This window comes from Nematolebias whitei, chromosome 9 (genome assembly GCF_014905685.2).
Source record: "Nematolebias whitei isolate Nwh7 chromosome 9, NemWhi1, whole genome shotgun sequence".
Classification (NCBI taxonomy): Eukaryota; Metazoa; Chordata; class Actinopteri; order Cyprinodontiformes; family Rivulidae; genus Nematolebias; species Nematolebias whitei.
Genome location: NC_056506.1, coordinates 35,295,507 through 35,312,737, shown reverse-complemented (window position 1 = coordinate 35,312,737; position 17,231 = coordinate 35,295,507). Strand labels below are relative to the sequence as shown.

Below are 17,231 nucleotides of genomic sequence, written 5' to 3'. Positions count from 1 at the left end.
AAATAAACAAAGACAGAAACTGCAGTCGTTTTAGTATCAATTAACTAGCAAGATTTTTTTGGCCACGTTGATCCAAAATCCTTTATTCATTTTTGAATTCTGTATACCTATATTAATGTAAAATACATACTTTGTTTATAGTGTGACGCTAGGTTAACACATTGTAATTTTTTAGCCATTAAAATGTATCTTTGTTCTGTTTTCTTTTTCAAACAGATTTTACCTGTTGCACACACCAAAGTGGAAGATAATGAGGTAACTATGATGCCATGGATGCATCATTTGATGTTTCTGAAGCACGTTTGATGGTTTTCATTGACCGTTCACAGTTTAACTTTTTTGCAGGAGTTGAGGGAGAGCGTCCAGCTTCTGCTAACAACAAAAATCGCAGTTTACTTAATGACATTCCTCATCGTGACTGTTGCATGGGCCGCTCATATTAGGTAATTTGTTTTACAATTATAATTGTCAGCTATGCTGTTGTCACTGGATCCATGTTATTTTTAGTTTTTTTGTTATTTATTTTCAACAGGTTGTTTCAAGTGATTGTGCGCATCGATGACTGCCTTGCACTTCTGAACCTTGTGAGTGCAGAATTAGCTAATAGTAAACTTCTGTTTAAAAACAAACCTGTAGATAATCTGAAAAAATAAAATAAAAAGGATTACATGGACATTTTATGGTGAGCAGAAATGTAAGTGCGTGTTTGTATCAGATTAGTGAATTTTGGTTCTGAATTAAACAGGTTATTTCTTAAGTTCCTGCTTCTTTCTTTCAAATGTGAACTTCTTGTGGTTTTATTTCAGGCATGCATGATGCTGATAACCTTTCTGCCATACACTGTGAGTATGGCTCTGCTGCGGCACTGTTTGCATGAATAAATGCATCAAAATCCAATTTGATTTATTTTCTCTGTGAAGTTTTCTTTAATGGCCACCTTTCCTGACAACATCCTCGGGATTTTACTTTTCTGTGGTTGTGTGATGGTGATTGGAGTCCTTCAGGTGAGGAATTTCAAAGATTTCCCTTTTTTTCTGTGAGTTCCACCTATACAGATATTTCCACCTTAGTATAACCTGCACAATAACTCTTTATTGTTTTTGTAGTCGGTGATTGTGTTATACGCCTTCAGCCGACCCTTCCTGCTGAACGAACAGGTCCAGATTTCAGAAAATCAAGTTTTCTATAAATGCCACATCCTCAAAGTAATCATGAGGGTTCCCATCATGTGCTTCTTTGCCAGCATCTTCTCCTTCATCTTCTTCCAGCTGGTCAGTGACATCACTTTTTCCTATATTAGTGAATGATTATCAGCTAATTTCTACTTGCTACATCATTTTCTCAATGATCTTGTAATAACCAAAAATGAAAAGCACAATGCAGTTAATAATAAATGTAGTCTTTCCTAAATCTGTGAAACTGCTATGAAAGGTCAGCTTTGTTTCTATTCAAATGTCTCTGAACTAAAAGAAAAATATATTCAATTTGAGTCCAGACTGGACTCTTATAAGATAGTTTAGCTGATTTCGGTTTTGTTCCATAAGAGGTTCTGACAGCTTTTTATATGCTGCTCAAAAACACATAGAGTAGTTTTGAGGTCTTCCTTTCAACAAGAACAAACGTATTCATAAAGAGTATGAAAGAGTTTAGTTTAAACTTTACTTCACTTGCAGGAAATGAAAATGTCTGGTTATGTTTAGGCATTAAACTCCATGGTTGAAATTTGTAAAAGTTATTTGTTGCCATAATGCAAAGACTTTCTCAAAATTACTGTATGTAATTAAAAGTACAAATTTTCCCACTCTGTCTGCAAAGCACTAAAATGTAGTGCAGGTGAGAAAGAAACTGTGAAACTAGTTTGTTGCTGAGAGTTTTTTTTATTTTTTTTATTTAACACTCAATCCAAAAACGACAAAGAATTATAAACCTTTATGCCATCCTGCATTAAAGTGTTGAGGCCTTTTTTAATTTTGTCCTCTAACAATTTGTTTTCTTCGCCAGTCTTATGTCATCTTAGCCATCGTCATCTTCCTGCCTTACATCTCTCAGAGCATCAAGTGGTGTCGTAGCAAAGCAATCGGTAAATACGAGTTACTGAATTTCTGATTCTATCGGATTCACGCATTCTTCTCATCATAAACCACATCTTTATTTCAGGCCAGGTGGAGGAGACTCCAGACTCTTTGTTTTTCTACACCTACCTCCCTAATGAACCCCTCAGCAAGGAACGAGTGGAGGCTTTCAGTGATGGTGTTTATGCCATCGTAGCAACCCTTCTCATCCTGGACATATGGTATGCTGCACTTTTCTTCCTTGAATGGATAGATACAGGATGGCTTTAATGCTGTTTTGTTTTGTTCAGATACATAGCAAATAAAATATTTTTGGGTTTCTTTCTTTCAGCGAGGACAACGTTCCAGACCCGACGGTCGTGCAGAAGCAGTTTGGTGGTAGCCTAATAGCAGCTCTGCAGGTCTACGGCCCCGAATATCTCGCCTACTTTGGTTCCTTTGCTACCGTCGGCCTCCTCTGGTTTGTCCATCACTCACTCTTCCTCCATGTGACGAAGACGACGCGCTTCATGGGTTTGCTAAACACCTTCTCTTTGGCGTTTGTTGGAGGTTTACCTTTAGCCTACCAGCTAACGCACGAGTTCCCACGTGACTCTCAGAACGAACTGGAAGCCATTCAGATCAGCTGTGTCATCATTTTCTTTGCTGGAATCTTTCAGCTCACCATTTGGGTGGTTGCTCTTTACAATGAACGGGAAACCTTGCACCCTTACGTGCGGTACGGTGAACGTGAGCATGTGTTTATGCTAGCTAAACTATCTCTGTACCCCTGTGTTGCTTTGGGGACATTTTTCCTCACGTGCATTTTGAGTAAATTTAGCGCCCCCATCTTCCATTTGATGGAAATTACCGTGCCTTTTGCTTTTCTTGTGCTAAGGCTTTTAGTTCGTATTGGGCTAGCTTTGCTACGGTTAATATTCTGTCCTAACCGGGCTGATCTAAGGACTGTTGTGGAGGAGGAAGTGACCGAAACAAACGTGCCTTTTAGCGCTCTAATTACCTAAAAAATTCATGGAACCAACGGAGATGTGAGGCATTACTGCTGAAAGGCTTGGTCACTGAAAGAGTTATGTCATCAGCCTCTCATCAGGACCTAAATGAAAAGTGATTGACTTAGTTTGCAGCATTTATTTGTTCAAATTTAAGCATAAATCATCACAAATGGGATTAAATACAACCAGCTGTGTTGAAGATGAATGAAGGATCCAATAGGGGGGAAAAAAATCACCCATGTGTTGATAATATGATATGAAGAGCCAAAGCTGAATAATTTCATTCTTTTAACCATTGTTATTTTGATCAGCTAAAGATAAACAGGCTTGTACCTAGATGACAATCAGGACCTTCTATTAACAGCTGCTTTCTTTATTATGCACAGTACAGACGAAGAAGTTCTCACACAGTAACGCAAAGCAACTTATGGAAAAAAAAAAAAATCAAACACGCTGGTGTAAGTCACAGAAGTAAGGTGTACGTTTTGACTAAGTTACCAGCACGCTGATGCCGGACAGAAATTTTGTACATGCACAAAATTTTCAGCGTATGCTGACGTGTTTCTGAAAAGTTAGGCAGAAGTTACAGGTAAGTTATGCACAACTTCATGCATGAGTTACTCATGAGTTTACATAGGTCGGAAACAAGCTGAGCAGTTGTGTAGTGCAGGGGTTCCCAAACTTTTCCATGCCATGCCATGCCCCCCCCCCCCCCCCCCCCCAAAAAAAAAAAAAAACAGCATTAGCTTCAGGCTGAGCCCTCCCTCGCAAACCCACAATGCTACAAAATACGTAAAGAAACATCAACCTTTGGAATGTTTTAACTTTTTTATTCAGTATATTCAGTTAATTATTACAGCTGATGAGCATTAAAACATTAACTAACATGTTTTAAACACTGTATTATATTCCCATTAAAAAAACAACTACTTTTCAACAAACTGTTGACCAGAAGAACAAAACAAATCTTCTTGTTAATCTCTGGAAATGACAGATACAGATTGCCCAAGTGTGCAATTTTTATTATTATTATTATTACCATTTTTTATTTTTGCCTTTTTTTTTTACATTCTTCTCCAGCTTTCTGAGGCCCCCCTAGCACCCCTGGGGGGGCCGCAGCCCCCACTTTGAAAAACACTGGTGTAGTGTACAAGTAAACTATTTCTAATCTATGAGCAACTTACCAGTACTTCTAACATTTCTGTAACATATCAGATGTTTCCAAAACGTATAGTGACATATTCAGCGTATAGCTGATGACCCTAAAACTTACTGAATGGGTTTATAAATTACAGCTAGCACAATTGCCAGCATTTTGGGGTTCAGCCGAATCACAACAGAAGTTGTCTCAGGGCACTGAACAGAAACATTCACGTACATAAAAAGCCAATAAGTAAAACTTGTCTATCTAAGGAAGGAAGCCTTTAGGGTACAAACGATGAGCAGCTCATCACTCCTGCTGGATCAATGAGGTGCAGAGATCCACAACGATCACCACAGAGAGGGAGGATCCTGCTGCAGTTTCCTTGATCACAGATTTGTTTGATTGTCCCTGAGGCATGTTGATTAATGCAAAATTAATGACTGGGAGTGCAGAGAGCTGCCCTTTTCATGACTGATGTCAGGTTTATTGTCGCAATACGCTCCAACATGCTGTGCATAAGTTGGGCACAAAACACTAACGTTGATCATTAGCGCTGCATAAGTCAAAAACGCTGTCAAATGCTTGTTTAAGTTATGTTACGGATTAGGTACTCATGTTAAACATATATTCATTCAACTCGTTAGCAACGTGTAATGTGTGTGTGTGTCCAAAAGGGGCTTCCAATTGATTTTTTTTTATTCAATCTTCAGCCTGTGTTATGGACCAAATTTGTATCTGACAGCATACGTTTTCTAAAATGTTAGTGTTACAGGACGCTTACCTGCTACAGTATTTTATTTGTCCTCCAGTCATCCTGAGAGTTATTTTGTCCTGAGCACATTTAGATCCATCTTAATTGGGATTTTAGAACCAGGAGTTGAAGGCTAAAAGTATTTAGGAGGAGGAAATTTTCTTTTGAGGACTATTAGCAAGTCCAGACGTTTGGGCACGTTAAACTTTGTACTAACTGAGCACATATAACCATACAATTCTGTATTTGCACTATTTTCCTGCCAAATGTGTGTGTAATACCAACAAGATTGTACTCTAACCAGTGCTGTGTTTTTGTGGAAATTCATCACACTGTTTAACACCCATATGTCTGAAAGTAGTAAAAATGTAAATCAGAACCAAATAAAAAGATTTATAATCAGTGAAACCCAATATTTAAACAAAAAACAATCAGAAACGTATAAACTATTTGCGGTTGTATCAGAAATATGATGCTTGCTATTATTAGATTTTTAAGATCTCAAAACGAGACGTGTGTTTAGCAGCACTGTGTTGCATCAACACTAGCCATCAAACTGCAACATGTTTCTCTTTATTTCTTATAGTATAGGTCTGTTGCTTTTTTTTGTTTGTTTTTTGTTTCCTAATGCACTGAAACCTTTTTAAAGAACAAGTTTAAGTTGGCCAGTTTGACTCTAGGAAAACATGTTGGATGCACTTTGGGGTGTTGGTGGCAGAAGATGGTCACTGTTTTTAAAGATGAATACTGAATTTGTCCGTGTGATTTATAATGTTATAAGATGAAGAGACATGTTTTATTACTGACTGGATAAACGTCGAATGTGCACTTTAATTAAAACCTGCTGATTATCCTCATCTTAGTTTTTTTTTGTTTTTTTTTTAATAAATAAATGGGAATAAAACTAGTTGGCAGCAATTGAGAATATTTTATATTTTGGACCTTTTGTTGTTTATGTCGTGTTCATTTATTTGTTTTTGTTTGTTCATTTCATGACTTGTTTTGCTTTGCGTGAGTTTTTTTAATCGTAGTAGGCAACATCTGTTTAACTTAGGAAGGGAACGTTTTTTAATATTCCTTTAAGAAGCGAAAGCCCCAAATGTGTTTCCTGTCCATTAAAAAAAGCTAATTGGTACCAAAATAATCATTTCAAAACAGTGTAATAATTGTAGTGATTGTCTTTCATCGAAAACGGTTGTTTGTTGAATGAAACGGTTGGCAAATATCCGAGAAGTGTTTAAGTGTGAGGCTACTGTACATTAATCCAACAACTGGTTTTTGGTTTTCTTACATCATCCAGAATAAATGTGTTTTTTTATGGCTATGTTGTTATCAATAAACAAGAACATAATAATTTCATTTCAAACTGAACTGAGCTGCTTTAGACTGGTTCCGTTCTTACCTCTCTGACAGGACTTTTTGTGTCAAGGTTGGTGAAAGTCTGTCCACTTCGGTGCCTCTTTCCTGCGGGGTCCCACAGGGCTCGATCCTTGGACCCCTTCTCTTCTCGCTCTATCTGCTCCCACTGGGATCCATCTTAAGAAAACATGCCATCTCATTCCATTGCTATGCCGATGACTGCCAGATCTACCTGCCACTGAAACCAGCCAGTGCTCGTTCCATCCACCCTCTCCTCAAATGTCTAGATGACATTAAGGCATGGATGACTTCAAATTTTCTCAGTTTTAACGACCAGAAAACTGAAGTCATCGTCTTTAGTCCTAGCTCAGCTGCCTCCTCAGATCCTGCAAACCTGGACTCACTTCAGCCCTATCTCAAGCACACTGTTAGAAATCTCGGGGTGGTTTTTGACTCGGATTTTAAGTTTGACAAACAGATCAGTTCAGTTCTGCAGAAAAGTTTTTTCCAACTGCGGCAGGTAGCTAAGCTCAAGCCAGTGTTATCCAGACCCAACCTTGAAACATTAGTCCATGCCTTCATCACAACCCGCCTGGACTATTGTAACTCACTTTATGCTGGGGTCAGTCAGGCGTCCATTTCACGTCTCCAGCTCGTCCAAAATGCAGCTGCTCGGCTTTTAACTGGTACACGTAGGTCTGAGCACATCACACCTGTTCTGTCCTCCCTTCACTGGCTTCCTGTGCGATCCAGAATCGACTTCAAGATTCTCCTCCTGACATATAAGTGCCTAAATGGCCTCGCACCCCTCTACCTCTCTGAGCTCCTGGAACCATATGTTCCGTCTCGGGCCCTGAGATCATCGGACCAGCTTCTTTTGGTCGTTCCAAAATCACGCCTGAAGCTTCGAGGGGATCGAGCTTTTTCAGTCAAAGGTCCCAACCTGTGGAACAACCTGCCCCTCAACATCAGGCAGGCCTCCTCCCTCCTGATGTTCAAATCCCTCCTTAAAACGCACCTGTTTGCTCTGGCGTTTAATACTGTGTGAGTTAGTTTATTTTGTTCTGTGTACCTCATTTTAAATTCTGTTGTTTTATGATTGACGTTTATTTTTACTGCTTGTTTTTCCTTAGTGTGATCATTAGTGTGTGTTATTGCTCCAGTAATTTTAATTCTGTATGATGTTTTTGTTTTGCTGCCTATGTTTTGCTACATTTCTGATAAGCACTTTGATAACAGTTTATCTGTTTTAAATTGTGCTCTACAAATAAAGATGACTTGACTTGACTTGAATTATAAAGCTTATAAAAAGCAGTAAGCAGTAAAGATCGATCAACAGAGGACACCATGTCCTCTGTGGTCCACACTGTGCTCACCCACCTCAAACAGAAGGACTCTTACGTCCGTATGCTCTTTGTGGACTTCACGTCTGCCTTCAACACCATGATCCCCCAAACCTTGATGAACAAACTACTCACAGGAGGACTAAGCCTCTCCATTTGCAACTGGGTCCTAGACTTCTTAACAAACAGACCACAGTCAGTGAGGATCCACAACTTATCCTCTACCATAACCCTCAGCACTGGCTTCCCTCAGGGCTGTGTTGAGCCCCCTTCTGTTCACTCTGCTCACAAATGACTGTACAATATGACAGCCTAGATGGGTAGGTGCAAAGTTTGCAGACGATACAGCGGTGGTGGGATGCATCACAAACAAAATGTCCAGCTACAGGCAAGAGGTGGAACACCTGGAGAGCTGATGCAGGAAGAACAAACACCACCCCCCGAATATAGGAGGATCATCTACTCACAGACTTGTTCGTGCTGCCGTTGTTCGACGTATTGTTTTGCACTATTGGTGGTTAGTTAATATCTTAGATCTTTATTTACGGTTTCTTTTTACACTTTATATTTTTGTTATTGTTGGACAAAACTGGGACCCTGTGCACATAATTTTGTTCCACCTCATGTAGCAGATGTGATGTAAATGACAATAAAACCTACTTGAACTTGATGCAGAAATAAAATTAAAAATGACTAATCACTGCTTCTTTAACAAAAACGAGCAAGTCTGGCTCCTTAAAAAATATCTCAAAGAACATAGAGTTGATTAAAATTAGAAAGTATACATTTTCAGCCTCTTTTGTATACTTTCTTAGCCACGTGTTCTTCTTCTGCCGTCCACAGCTGCCTCAGATTGTTGTCATTTATGATGGTTTTGTCTCCTCACTCCTCCTGGAGATTCATCCATCAATAAATGTACTTTGTTACTCCCAGCCTGGGAAGATTTGTTGCAGCAGTGGATAAAAATGTCAACAGATTAAAATGGCTGCATAAAACAAAACTTTGCCATCATTAAGATTGTGCAAAAAGGAAATACTTTCTTTAATGATTGCTGCAACTGTGGAGTCGTAGAAGTCTATTAGAAAAGCCTCCACTGTTTATCCAGCAGGTGGAGGAAGGATGTCCTGAACAGTATTATAACAATTTATTCAGCATCCTTTCATCCCTTCGTCACTTCAAACTGGTCCAGTCATAGTGGCACCAACCTGCATTATAATTTAATTTAGTGTTGGTGGTGCTGTCTTGGGTGGCGCAACTGGTAGAGCTGCTGCCTCTCAGTGAGCAGGTCCTTGGTTCAAACCCCGGTCCAGGGGCCTTTCTGGGTGGAGTTTGCATGTTCTCTCCGTGCATGCGTGGGTTTTCTTCGGGTACTCCGGTTTCCTCCCACAGACCAAAAACATGCATGTTAGGCTGATTGGTAACTCTAAATTGTCCCTAGGTGTGAGTGAGAGAGTGAATGGTTGTTTGTCTCTATGTGGCCCTGTGATGGACTTGCGACCTGTCCAGGGTGTACCCCGCCCCTCGCACAGTGATTGCTGGACATGGGCACCGGCGACCCCCGTGACCCAAAATGGAATAAACGGGTAAAGATAATGGATGGATGGATGGATGGTGCTGTCTTTGATAATGCTCCTCCAGCACAACAAAAAACAGTGCCCTGCTACAACACATGGAAGAACTGGATTTCCCTCAAGTTTTCTCAGACTCATTTGATGTGACCTCCAGTCCAGTCCATTGTCGACGGCAACACCCAGGTACTATACTCCTCCACTTCTTCCACAATGTACAGGATATAGTCTCTTCTGAACCATTTTCAGCTGTTGAGGTGCTCATTTCCTCTTCCTGAAGTCAATCACCGATATTGATCATATATTTATAGACATTTGCAGGACCCACAAAAAAATAAAAATAATAATTCTGTAACTAAGATATAGTTTAAGAACAGTGGTTCTCTAAATTGTAGCTCCTGAAGACAAGTGACCTGTGATGTACTGCAAATTTAAACCATTAACTAAACATGGGCAAAATTTTAATATTGCAGTATGAACCTTCACAGTAAGCCTTTTAATCATTTGACTGATTTTATCTTTCAAATCTTATGGTACAAGATACCATAAGCTGGCATTTTTGTCTAAAAGTTTATATCTGGAGATTATCTAAGGACACCCACTTGGTGTTTCATGACATTGTAGGATCCCAACACCAACTTTGGGAACTAGAAAATATACGACTAGCTTTGACCACAGCAAGTCCTTATGTATGTACTGGTTTTCAGTCTTCATGATAACCTGTCAAGTCAATGTCAGATGTATTTCCCCCATTGACTCAATAGCCTAAAAAGAAGCATAGAGCTACTTAAATTGTGTGCGCTTGTTTATATTACACTACATTGTGAGGACCAAAGCCTGGTTGTACAAGTGTCATTGATGGGTTAGAGGTTAGGTTTGGGACTAATGTCTGAACTGAGGATGGGTTAGTTAGGTATGTACTGGTAATGGTTAGGTTTAGGCTATAAAATGAATGAAAAAAATGAATGGAGGCCAATGCAAAGTCCCCGTAAAGATCGAAAGACAAACGTGTGTGTGTGTGTGTGTGTGTGTGTGTGTGTGTGTGTGCTTTGACAAAAAATGAGCTAAAATGCAGTTTAACTTTTTATTTGATTCTTCAAGTTACATGTATAATGTTAATAAATGACACTTTAATATACAACCCTTCAACTCCTGTACCAAGAGGAAAATCTCTTCCACCCACACTTTTAAAATAAAGCTTAAAAAAAAAAAAAAAAAAAATTCAAACATCTGAAGAATTAGTGTGCATCCATAGAACAACCAAATAAACATAGGCAAGGCCAAGAAGTGCAATGCAATATTGGGTTTAGGCAACTACGAAGCAAAGACGAGATATCACAGATCGTACAGCTGGGTAAAAAAAAAAAAACAGAAAAATTCTCCTCAGTGATATTTGTACGATTACTCTGAAGTTTGTGTTAAATTTGACAAGATTTCATAAAGCTTTTGAGGTCCATCGGTTTATGTCAGTTAACAGTGAACGTAGAGTTGAATGAGTCTAGTTTTTACTAAATGCTATGAGGGGTTCGTCTTGGCAAATCTGATAAACTGTACATTCATACAGTTGTGACTATCCTTTGCACTGATACTGTGGAGTACAGAAAGGAAAGTCACTTAGCTTAACCCTCCTGTTGCCCTTGGGTCAAAATGAGCCACAAGGCCTCAGTTTTAAAACTGAGGATTAAACTGAGGTTAAAGAAGAGTCAGTGTTGAGTCTTATGCAGTCAAAGCATGACACAGATATAGGTAATAATCCAAGAGATGCCTCCCTTCATCTCTCAGTCCCTGGTGGAGCTGGTTTCAGTGATGTTTGTTTCAGAAGCTGGTATAACTACAACACAAAAGAGATGGCATGTAAAACGACAGCCTTTGCCCCATGAAGCAACCCAATTCGCCTCCCATTTGTCCTCTCATGCAGCTAACGGTTGTGCAGAATGTGGAGGGGAACAGTATGAAATCTGACAGGTAAGTCCTCAGTACGGCTGCTGAGGTGCGGCCTCGCGCTGGTGTCAAGATGTCACATTTGATGGAAGATCGCTGCGATGTCTGAGGCGACTATGTGTAGAATATGACCTCGGGAATCTGTCCGTCCTCTACTGAAGTGCCGTTGTTGTTTCCTGCTGCGTAGCAGAAAGTGAAACAGGTCTTTGTGCCAGTGGATGACGACTCATGGGTTACCTTTCGCATTCCCTTGGTCCCATAATGGGAGTCTGGACCCTGTAAGACACGCACAATAAATACACAAGCCCAAACGCACAGTATTTCCCCCGTGTTGATCTTTTCCATGTCATTACAGACCTTGAGAGTAGCACAGGCTGTGTAGTTGACATTGGGTAGAATCTCCACTGGCTCTTTAAACATAACTCTGAAAGTGTTTGCCGAGCCATCACAACTGAAGCCTGTGTCATTCTGCCCCAGCACCGTGTTACTGTCTGTATGAATTATCTACAACAAGCACAAATCCAAGATGCAGTGAAACCACAAACAAAATGATTTGCAACAAATACACACTGAAAGGAGCTTAGAATACAGGAGTACCTGTAAGTTGACTTGGTAATCTGTAGGTCCATGTATGGAGCCATAGAGTCCAAATCCAACCACAAATATCCTTCTGTTTACAGAGAACCTGTGAATAACAATGTTCAGATGACAAAATCTGTTTGTACAATTTACTGGGGTGATGCTAAAATTGAATATTTGGAACAAAAAGCCATGAAAGCCAGCGATTTTTATTATTATTATTACAAATGGTCATTTTATTACAAGTTCTGCTTGCAAGTCATGGAGCCTGATATTCTTATGGATGGAACTTGGACACATTCACAACCCAAGCCAGTACACAGTCTGAAGCTCATTTTTGACAGTTCTCAACTATGACCTCAAATTCAGCAATTAATGTCCAACTATAACATTTGGAAAGTATTTCATGTTTTGTTTTTGCAAATAAATATTTAATATACATGAAAACAGTTACCTTGTGCAACATGCATTTCTCTCGTTCACAACAATGTCCATCATGAAGGTTCTCTGCATTTTACCAACTGTTTATTTTCTAACAGACTTGCCCCCCCCCCCCCCCCCCAAACTGAGCACATTTCACTCTCAGCAGCTGGTGGCTCGCAACAGGAATTTATACAATTATCAATTCATAAAGTAGATTTTAATCATATATTTAAAGCTTGTTTGATGTGGGAATTTGTATAGAATAAAAATGTGTTGAGTGAAAAGAGTTTGATTAAAAAATTAAGCTTTTTTTTTTACTTGATGTGCTGTTCATACTAAAACTTACACACCTCATTCAGGCTCATGCATTAAGTTAAACATATTTAATATGACGTCCTGGTACTAAATTAGGTCTTGTGGTATAAAAAGACAAGACTGTGTGTCCGTTGTGTTTCTTACCGTATGCGGTCGCTCGTCCCACTGTAGCCCCAGCGGCTCTCCACCTGACCAAACCGGGTGATGCTGCACTCCTTTCCACGGAGACAGCAGCGAGGACGGTCAATGAAATCTACGCGAGGCTTTGGGTTTACCGTAAAGTGGAGGAAGAGACTCACCACCTCTCTGTCAGTTAGAATATTAGACTGAGCTGGACCTGAAGGATCAGGGAAGAACAGAACTTAAGAAAAACACAACTACATAATAGGTTCAGAAGCAGCCAGAACAGCTATGGTGCATCCTTTTTTTTTTACCTGCAGCAAACTCCTCAATGGTCATGAGAGGGAAGCGGATGAGCGTGAGAGCTTTTCCCAGGACTTTACGCATGTTCTCAGGTGTGGGCTGCAGCTGCTGCCTGCGGGCCTCGGCATCAGCCCAACGCACTGCAGCTCCAAACAAACGCACCTCTCTGACCCCAAGAGTGTCCCTCTCTAGCACTGCCACCAACGTATCTAATAAACAGAGAGGAAAACAATCAGTACATAAACCATAATTCTTAAATTCAACATGTATTGGGACATTTACAGAGACACTACCTAGATCGATGTCTGTGAATCCCTCAGCAGCAAGAGCATCTCCAGTGTTCTTGTCTATGTTTTCTAAACAGAGGCTGGCGAGTTGCGGCTCATCAAACAATCGTGCCTGAAACAATGATTACAGCAAACACTTTTAGTAGACTGCTGAGTAAAACTTATACTTTAATGATTGAAAGTGTCATTTGAAATGTCTTGCTGTGCATATTAATGCAAGTAGGTGACATTAAAAGTAGTGTTATATAATAAAACGTGTGGACTTTCAAGCTTTCAACTTGAGAAAGGCTTGAAACACCACTCTCTCCAGTTTCAAAGTGATAAAGCTCCCAGGATGGGAATCCAAACCTCTTCATCTCCAGAACAGAAATCTATTTTTTTGTACTTTTTGTTAATTTTATTTTTGGGGCCTTTTCTAAAGAAAACTTTTAACACACTGTACTTTGTGACAAGACGCATTATCATAATAAAAACAGACTTCTTTCCACAAAAATGTAAGGCAATCGTCGTGTATTTATTACAGAGGCAACCTCTCCCATAGTCCTTTACTCCTGTTGCCTTTGTATAATCAACAATAGAAACTTGGTCTCACCCCCTTCAGCCAGTTACTTACAAGTTGTATTGGACCGGCACAAACATCACAGTTCATTACTGATCCTCTTTAGATTAATGTGATCCCACTTTCCTTTTAATTCAGGTTTGGTCTTATCGTTTTGTAATATTCATCCCTTCATTTTTTCCAGATGTTTTGGAAATACACATTATAAAATGATTCATTTTTTTATACCTACATGACTGTTTCCATACTTTTTCTATGTGATCTAAAAAAGTCAACGTTTTGTAAATAGTGCAGCGTGTCATTTGACAAATTTCAACAATTGGGGCAGCAAGAAGCTGTCATGGCAAGACGTTGACATTTAAACATTTGAACAGGCGCACTCTGAGAAGCGTTGAAAAGTAATTCATAAGCAATTAAAATAAATAGAGGGCGACCTTCATATGTGGGGGCTCACCTGTGTAAGCAGCATGAAAGCATTGTCTGCTCTGAGGTTTTTCTTGAGGAACTCCACACAGTGAGCCTCCAAGGCAGGGACTGCGTACTTCTTAGCTGTATAAAGTGTGGTCATCACAGTCTCAGGCCCAATCTGGACCTCATCAGAATACAGGAACCTGCAGGAAATTACGGAAATAATGTCATTTTATATTTTAGGTGAAATATTCTTTAGTGAGTGATAAACACAAGCCCTCCGACCAGGTAAATAAAGATGAATTGCTCTCGGTTTCTTACTTCAGCAGGGCCAGAAAGGCTGCTGGTTCCACATCCGGAAGCTCAATTTCTGTAGAAGTGGTCGCCATGCCACCGTTGAACATGGCATCAAACACTGCGCTCCCCACAGCCAGCACAAACCTGGTGGAAACAAAAGAAAGGGGGGAGGGTTAGCTCGTTGTTCTACACAGAACGGTTTGTGGTGCAGGTAACTGCCTCACCTGTGAGCTGGTATTCTCTGAACACCCATCCCTTTGCCCACCAAGAAGTGAACGTCGCTGAGCACCTCGTTGTTGAAGAGGAAGGCGAACCTTTCCTTCACCGTGCTCTTCGTCGCCTGCCAGTTGTACACCGGCTCTCGGTACACCAGCACGGACGCGGCAGCCGGGGCAGCGGTCGGTGCCGTCGCCGGGGAGGCGTTCGACGCCGCGGTGGCTGTCATGTTGGACGCCGGGGAGGCCATGGCTCCGACTGCCGCAGCGGACGGCTGCAAAGGGTTCTGCGCAGCGGCCGTCGGAGCTCCGCTCGACACGCCGCCGTCTCCTCCGACAGGCCCCAGCTGCGGGTTGGGGCGCCTAGCTGCTCCCTGCGCTCCGCCGGCTGCACCCACCGCTCCTCCGTTGGAGGCTGGCATTGAGAAAACGCTGTTGCTGGGCTGGCTGTTCCCCAAAGGCCCCGAGCCGGAGAAACTGAGGCAAGGAGGCCTGCCGCTGTTGTCTCCAGCGGACATCTTGAATCTAGCGTAGGCGTCAATAACAAACTTAAACGCTTTCTGCATTTCCTGTAGTCTAGACTGTCATGTCTGCTTTTTGTTGCCCCCTGGTGGTTGTTATTGGTACTACAGGCTGCTCTCCCTGTGAACGTTCAGGAAACACCACAAAATCATACATGATGAGCTAAAATACTATACAAAACATGATATGCTCAATATTAAATGAGGGAGGAAGAGCATAATTTCAGTTTTAAGTATAAATATACATGTTGCTTTCAAAACTATAATAGTTGCTCCTGTAAGGAACACCTTGCAAAAAGATCTGAAGCTCTCAACTTTTTTTTCATTCAACATTTATTTATACAAAAAACGTCTATGCTCAATAATCCAGGTATACAATCCAACAATTTTCAGTCAGGTCATCTGGACAGTTTCTTTTTTTGCTGAAACATTTCACCTTCTATCCGGAAGGCTTCATGAGTCAAGGAAACACACAAAGAAACTGATTTTTCCCCCAAACAGCTTACTCCAACTTGGAACAAACCAGTTATGTTGGTGCTAAGATGGTGTCTTTGGCATGCCCCCTCCTCTTGTGCTGGCCCTCTTCCTCGTCGACAGTCATGTCAAACTGGTTCAAAACCAATAATCCAGGTATAAAATCCAATACAGTTTAATCCCATAGAGCCTTGGGGACTCATTTACAAGAGAGATCTGAATTTTTTTAACAAAGAGCAATGACAACAATGGACAACAATACACAATAATAAACGGTGCATACAAATTAAACTTTTTAACAAGTTAAAATAAAAACGGCAACCAAAAGGACAGTCAAAAGGAAAAGTAGCAAAAAAAGCAGCTAGATTGTAAGGCAGCATAGAAAACTAAAACAGGAATGTGCCTGATTTGGTTCTTGCCAGGACCTTAACAGATGTTAAAAGTCAGAGATTCTTTATTGTCATTCGCACCTCATGTAGTACATGTGGTGGAGCGAAATTATGTACACAGGGTCCCAGTTACATCCAACAATAAAATGTATAAGAAAAACAGTAATAACATCTAAGATATGAACTAAGAAAAACATCAACTAAATATACACTAAGCACTCATAACATAAAACATTGAACATCAGCACAAACATGAACATGAGTCTCTGTGAGCGGATGTGCACGCATGAACACATCAACATTGAAATAAATCAGCAGCGACATTGAAACAGATCAGCAGCAACATGATATGATTTTCACAGTGATTATTCTGGTTAGATATACATGAGTCTAACAGCCTCAGGGTAGAAGCTGTTCCTCAGTCTATTGGTTCTACACTTAATGCTCCTCAACCTCCTTCCTGAGGGGAGTGGGGCAAAAAGTGTGTGCTGGGTGAGTGAGGTCCTTCATGATGCAGGTGGCCCTCTTCCTGCATTTGGAGGTGTAGATGTCTGTGATGGTGGGGAGACTGACTCCGACAGACTTCTGTGCAGCCTTCACCACTCTCTGCAGAGCTTTTCTTTCTGCAGCTGTGCAGCCTCCATGCCACACGTTGATGCCAGCACAAATGATTTTAGATTTAACCATCAGAAGTGCAGTATCTGTCATTTCCCAAAGTGTGTTAGGACTCACTCTTGTGTCTGTGGCACAAGTTGTTGGGTATTTAATTGACACACATATTAACTTTAAAAAAAAAAAACATAAAATTATATGAATATGCTCTGTTACACATCTATTCTATTGTTGTCATCACGGATGTATGGACAGTACATATTTGTGCCTAAGCATTTGAACTGATCTGGTAGCGTTTCAGTTTATTTGTTGTAACCTGAATAAAGGTTTTTGTCTTTTTTTGTTCGTTTTTTAGCCAACCGAAGATCCAGCTGTGTACCTCCAGAGGAGATCTTTCTACAGCCCTGTTTTGGTCTTGGATGAGTCTTGCTGTCTTTTGGCCATTGGAACCACTCCCTTCACCACATTTGCCAAAGAAGACCTTGGTGAAGGTTTGCTGTATCTGATGGCATACTACTACACCATGCATCTCACTACTACACCATGCATCTCACTACTA

General features: G+C 40.6%; 2 protein-coding genes across 2 annotated transcripts; one reads left to right on the top strand and one right to left on the bottom strand.

The window, feature by feature from the left end:
* The first annotated feature begins 384 nt into the window (after positions 1-384).
* Positions 385-3,508, top strand: tmem175 (transmembrane protein 175). The gene is made up of 8 exons (XM_037682293.1): positions 385-443; positions 533-584; positions 807-842; positions 921-1,004; positions 1,107-1,271; positions 2,002-2,080; positions 2,158-2,293; positions 2,404-3,508. The coding sequence occupies exons 1-8, from the start codon at positions 400-402 to the stop codon at positions 3,074-3,076; spliced, it is 1,269 nt and encodes a 422-aa protein (XP_037538221.1). The 5' UTR covers positions 385-399; the 3' UTR covers positions 3,077-3,508.
* Positions 3,509-11,019: 7,511 nt separating this feature from the next.
* On the bottom strand, positions 11,020-15,212 carry LOC119414621 (BTB/POZ domain-containing protein 2). Its single transcript, XM_037681722.1, has 9 exons — positions 14,686-15,212; positions 14,486-14,605; positions 14,211-14,367; positions 13,204-13,309; positions 12,922-13,119; positions 12,632-12,824; positions 11,768-11,855; positions 11,528-11,674; positions 11,020-11,446 (listed from the first exon to the last, which is right to left on the bottom strand). The coding sequence occupies exons 1-9, from the start codon at positions 15,192-15,194 to the stop codon at positions 11,285-11,287; spliced, it is 1,680 nt and encodes a 559-aa protein (XP_037537650.1). The 5' UTR covers positions 15,195-15,212; the 3' UTR covers positions 11,020-11,284.
* Between the last annotated feature and the right edge of the window lie 2,019 nt (positions 15,213-17,231).